The sequence below is a fragment of the Asparagus officinalis genome, chromosome 6 (assembly GCF_001876935.1).
Source record: "Asparagus officinalis chromosome 6, Aspof.V1, whole genome shotgun sequence".
NCBI classification, from domain to species: Eukaryota; Viridiplantae; Streptophyta; class Magnoliopsida; order Asparagales; family Asparagaceae; genus Asparagus; species Asparagus officinalis.
In genome coordinates, this window is record NC_033799.1 from 44,034,309 (window position 1) to 44,040,350 (window position 6,042).

Here is a 6,042-nt window from a genome sequence, read left to right on the forward strand (position 1 = left end):
TGAGCTCAATGTCTAGGTGTGGGATGGGCTCAGAGCTAAGCTGATTGGAGAGACGGGGGATAGTCATTCCTACCAGAACGCACTCGCAAAGGTCGATAGGCTCATCACCAAGAGGCTCCTAGACAATGATAGCTCGATCCTAGAGTCAAGTGTGGCTCAGGTTCGAGCATTGAAGCAGTTTTCCCTTCCTAGGGATGAGGTGATGCTGACGGAAGTGCCGAACATGGGCTTTCATCTGGCCCTTAAAAGCTACTTGTTGTAGGGAGCTCCAAACGAGCAGGAGTTGTTTTCTCGGCTTGCTTTCACGTATAAGCTCCCGCTAATTTTGAAGAGGCATTGGCTGAGGAGAAGGGGCCAAGAAGGCGAGGATGAGAAGGTTGCGGCACTGGAGGCCGCCCCGGTACTGGAGAGTGGCTTTCACTGGTCTTTCCTCCACTACATCTCTGAGCTCAATGTCTAGGTGTGGGATGGGCTCAGAGCTAAGCTGATTGGAGAGACGGGGGATAGTCATTCCTACCAGAACGCACTCGCAAAGGTCGATAGGCTCATCACCAAGAGGCTCCTCGACAAGGATAGCTCGATCCTAGAGTCAAGTGTGGCTCAGGTTCGAGCATTGAAGCAGTTTTCCCTTCCTAGGGATGAGGTGATTCAGCCCATGAGCCGTTTGAGGTGACTATTAAGGCCTTGAAGGCTCGACTTGCTTACTTAGACTCAGAAGGGTATAAGGCGGAGGTGGTGGAGGAATTCTGCCACCATGTCCTAGGCAATATCGAAGTAGGATTAGCTTGTAAAGTTGGATTCAACTATCTCACCTCCTTGCTTCCTACCAACTCTCAATCTACCCCAGACAGTCTCAACCCCCCTCGAGTCTCTTGTTGCCTTGATTTCTTGAAGGATATTGAGACGAGCGAAGGGGGAATAACACTAGAGGCAGATGACGGGGACGACAAGGGCGAGCCCAAGAATGATCAAGAATCTACTCCCTCTCACCCAAGCATCACCTGTCGTTTAGCATGTCCCAGCTCCCTAGTCAAGTGTCACTCTCCCAATCCGACACGCCGACACGAGGCAAATCCTAAAAAATACATAGGATACGTGTGTTCGACACGTGTGTCCGACACGGGCACGACACGAAACGGCTTCATGTTATGCATGTCCGTGCTTCATAGAATAACACTAGAGGCGGATGACGGGTATGACGAGGGTGAGCCCAAGAATGATCAAGAATCTACTCCCTCTCACCCAAGCACCACCTGTCGTTTAGCCTGTCCCGGATCCCTAGTCGAGTGCCACTCTCCCAAGATCGACCCTCCTGAGCTGTTATCTATTTTCCTTCTCTTTTATTATTATTATTTTTATTATTAATGTTAATAATGTAATCATTCAGACATGTCAATGAAAATTTACTCCTCTCTTTTATTATGGAGTTCCCATTCGCCTTCTATTCTGTTTCATACATTCATAGTTTTGCTTTGAGTGGCCGATAGCGAGGGTGAGTAGATTTTACGTGGTGAGTGACTTGTGCACGTGGGCGAGTCGACTAGCTCGCCCTTTACGCTTCTCTTATTGGTGATGGAATGATTTAGGCTTATTTATAGTTAGCGAAGGTCTTTGGATTAGGGTTGACCGAAAGGTTAGGGTGCCTTGGTTTTAATGGTGCCAAGGTCTTTTGAGGTCGGAGTTAACCAATAGATTGGATTGCCTTGTGTCTTATGGTGCCAAGGGCTTTTGCTGAGTGCCTTAGAGTTACTAAGAGCGCTAAGGTCTTTCAAAGTCAGAGTCGACCAAAAGATTAGAGTGCCTTGGTATTATGGTGCCAAGGGCTTTTTCTGAGTGCCTTAGACTTAATAAGGGTGCCAAGGTCTTTTAAGGTCGGAGTCGACCAAAAGATTGGAGTGCCTTGGTCTTATGGTGCCAAGGGCTTTTATTGAGTGCCTTGAACTTAATGAAGATGCCAAGGTCTTTCGAGGTCAGAGTAGACCAAAAGATTAGAGTGCATTGGTCTTATAGTGCCAAGGTCATTTGATATCTGTGAAGATTGTGCTACGAGAATATAATATCGGAGGTAGGATTCAAAGATAAGAGAAATTCCCATACAAATTATTGAAAATATTTTTTGAGGTGCTCGATATTCCAAGGATGATGCGGGATCCTTCCATTAGGGCTTCTTAGTCGATACGTGCCAGGGTGCAACTCTTCGAGGACTGTGTAGGGTCCATCCCAGTTGGGAGATAACTTGGCGCGTCTGTTGTCTTTGTCAAAAGCAGCGTTTTAAAGAATAAGACCACCAATGTTGAATCTCCTGGGTTGAACTTTCTTGTTGTAGTATCGGACGACGCGCTGCTGGTTGATGACTTAGGATCAGAGCGCTTTATATCAGACTTCGTCTGGGAGATCGAGTCTAACCCGAAGCTCTTCTGCATTTAAGTCCTCGTCAAATTGCTGCAATCTGATTGTCGACATGCCGACGTCGATCGGGGTGACCACTTCGGCTCCATAAGCTAGCTTGAAGGGGATTTCCTCTGTCGAGTTCTTATGAGTTGTGCGGTAGGACCATAGGATACCAAGTAACTCTTCAACCCAATTTCCAGCCGCCTCATCCACCTTCTTCGCCTCGTCCACCTTCTTCTTCAGAGCTTGGAGGATACATTTGTTGGTGGTTTCGTCCAGTCTATTACACTTGGGGTGTGCAACTAAGGAGAACTTAAGGTGCATGTTGTACTCTTTACAAAAGCTTTAGAAGCCCCGCTATAGAACTGAGTGCCACTGTCTGTTACAAAGAGGGGCACACCAAATCGGCACACAATAGACCTTCACACAATATTAGTGACATTGTTTTCATAAATTCTAGCTAAGGGCTCAACCTCAATCCATTTTGTGAAGTAGTTGATGGCTATAATTAGGAACTTCTGCTGCCCTGAGGAATTAGAACATGGCCCAATAAATCCCGACCCCAGTGAGCAAATGGGATCGTACTCAGAATGGAGGTTAGTTTGGTAGTTGTTGCTCATGGAATGGCCGAGAAGAGTTGACATTTCTCGCACAAAGAGGTGAGCCTCTTGGACTCGGCAAGTATGGATGGCCAACGATACCCCTGGTGAATGACTTTTTGGGGGAGAGCTCTAGCCTTGGGGTGATTCCCACGCATTCCCTCATGGATTTCTTTGAGAACATAACTAGCCTTCGATGACTGGAGGCACCAAAGGTAGGGTACCGCTCCACCGTTAGAGTATGACATCCGATAGAGTTGATCGTTGATCATAAGGTAGCGGCGAGCATTCCTTTGTAGACTCCTGGCTTCAGTGCCATTCTATGGTAGGGCGCAGAGGACTTGACCAATCCTAAAGTCAGCAAAACAGGCTAATAGCTCTTTAGCCCTTCAATTATAGGACCATCCTTGAACATTTGGCTGACTACTCTCCATTCACCTGACGAACAAGTTGGGAGTCTGCTAAAATGTAGAGGTGCTCGACCTTGACTCCCCGTGTGGCTCGAAGGCCAGCTAGGAGCACTTCATATTTGGCCTCGTTGTTTTAGACTGAGAAGACAAAAAACTGTTCGTGGATCGACCCATCTGGGCTACATAGGACTACTCCTTTGCTATCGGTTTCTCCAGAGGATCCCTTTAACAACCACCAATAAGCAAACTTCTGAGAATCATATGCGGTGGTGCATCTTGGCTGAGGTACAGGGTCTTGACTTCTTGAGAAGTTGATGGCCCCTACCGGGCTAAAATGTAGAGGTGCTCGACCTTGACTCCCCGTGTGGCTCGAAGGCCAGCTAGGAGCACTTCATATTTGACCTCGTTGTTTTAGACTGAGAAGACAAAAAACTGTTCGTGGATCAACCCATCTGGGCTACATAGGACTACTCCTTTGCTATTGGTTTCTCCAGAGGATCCCTTTAACAACCACCAATAGGCAAACTTCTGAGAATCATATGCGGTGGTGCATCTTGGCTGAGGTACAGGGTCTTGACTTCTTGAGAAGTTGATGGCCCCTACCGGGCTAGCGGTGAAGGCGCGACTGGTTCATTATCTGGTAAGTTGACTCAATGAGGAAGTTGGCCAATGCTTAGGCTTTGATAGTCGTCCTTGGCTTAAACTGTACATCGCACTTTCTTAGCTCGACCGACCATGTGACCATACTTCTTGAAGTGGTGACGTTGCTGAGAGCTTTCTTCAAAAGCAAGCTTGTCTGGATGATTGGTCTTGACTTCTTGAGAAGTTGATGGCCCCTACCGGGCTAGCGGTGAAGGCGCGACTGGTTCATTATCTAATAAGTTGACTCAATGAGGAAGTTGGCCAATGCTTGGGCTTTGATAGTCGTCCTTGGCTTAAACTGTACATTTTGGACAAGTTCTCTTGATCACAATCACTAGAATTCATTTGTTTGCTCTAAAAAATCCCAAAGCCAGAAAATAGAGAAGTTGCACTAAAAATATATATAAAAAAGCGAGGAATATGAGGTTTTTCATCTTACTGAATACTTTGGATTTGACCTCCCAGTTCACATTCCCGTTCCTTGGTGCTTCCTCTGTTCTTTCTTCTACACATTTTTTTGTTTATAGACGGTGATGGAATAGGAATAGTTACATCCCCGTGCTGTCCTAAGCTTAGTTTGAGAATCGCCTACATAGTAGCAAATTTATATGCATGTATTAATGGGTACCAATATACGCACGTACATGGTTCAATACACTAATACATATATTTCCACGTGCGTAATGTGTGTATATACATAATGCCATTGCAAGAAGACTTCTATTTAAAAGAATGATATACATTTAAATTTATGTGCTTTCATTATTTCCTACTTATTGTATTATTTAAAATCCAAAATACTCATGTTAAACATCTAGAAAAGGGCATTGGGTATGATAAAGATAATCGATAGAACTGGAATTGAAATTGCACACGCAAAATGTAACATAAATTACCTCACTGAAAGGATCTATTACGTCATCTCGCTCAATGCTACTTTCCTGGAACACAAAAGTTCATTAGATTTGAGAAAATAAATTTGATAGAGCTACTGATAGCAACCCGCTTACATAGTTTGGAAAGATAACCAAGTCAACATTGCTAGGTACATCTGCAAGCAACCTCCTTAAAGAATATTCTAGAGCCCCAACTAGATGCATCAATTCATCAGTATCTAGATGGATGATCCAATCCATGCCAGCATAATACACAAACAAAAAATACTTATTGTTTCTATATTTTCTGTCCAATCACAAAATACTACAAAAATTAAAGTTTCGTATAAGTGTTTATAAAACTTATGCAATTGCCATTAAATTAAAAAAAATTATGCAATTGCAATTTCTATGAATTTAAAACAATGTCTCAAAGAAACTCTTTTAAGAGAGATGCAATGACAAAGAAAATAGAAACAAGAAGCTCACTGCAAGGTTAAGGTTAGCCAACAACACAATTGAAAAAAGTAATTCTAGTTATGATAAAATGGCCAAATGCGCCATACCCGTGCCATAACAGTAGCCATCTCCATGTTGAGTGATTGTTTTACAAATAACTCATAGTTGCAAGGTTTGTAAAAGAAGCATGCTAGCCACGTCTCGTTCCAAATACGACTACAAATTTAAGGGGAAAACACATTAGGAGGAAAACGGTATTAGATACCCGCTATCTATGTAGCACGGACACGGATCCGACACGGCCATTCGACACGCCGACATGAGGCAAATCCTAAAAAATACATAGGATGTGTGTTTGACACGTGTGTCCGACACGGACACGACACGACACGGCTTCATGTTATGTGTGTCCGTGCTTCATAGCCCGCTATCACATGCCCCCAACATATATTTCAATAACTTATCAACAATTACAAAAGGCTACATCTTTCAAAGAAAGTGGTAATCAGACATCACTACTGCCAAAACTAAGTAAATAACTACTATGCTCCAGCACATTTCTTTTTTAAAGCAATTCCAGTGAAACACAGTTCATAAGACAAAAACTCAAAGGTAGAGAGTACTCCCTAAAGCCCTCAGGAGTATATTGACCCCTTCTATTTAAGG

General features: G+C 44.0%; 1 protein-coding gene across 1 annotated transcript; it reads right to left on the reverse strand.

Moving 5' to 3' along the window:
* On the reverse strand, window positions 4,478–5,712 carry LOC109846111 (glycosyltransferase-like KOBITO 1). Its single transcript, XM_020415338.1, has 3 exons — window positions 5,053–5,712; window positions 4,939–4,983; window positions 4,478–4,630 (listed from the first exon to the last, which is right to left on the reverse strand). The coding sequence occupies exons 1-3, from the start codon at window positions 5,176–5,178 to the stop codon at window positions 4,478–4,480; spliced, it is 324 nt and encodes a 107-aa protein (XP_020270927.1). The 5' UTR covers window positions 5,179–5,712.

Coding starts and splice junctions, on each gene's coding strand:
- LOC109846111 (XM_020415338.1), bottom strand. CDS start 5,178: ATGGATTGGATCATCCATCTAGATACTGATGAATTGATGCATCTAGTT. Junction 4,984..5,052: donor TGGTTATCTTTCCAAACTAT/GTAAGCGGGTTG, acceptor TTTGTGTTCCAG/GAAAGTAGCATTGAGCGAGA. Junction 4,631..4,938: donor TAATAGATCCTTTCAGTGAG/GTAATTTATGTT, acceptor GCTACTATGTAG/GCGATTCTCAAACTAAGCTT.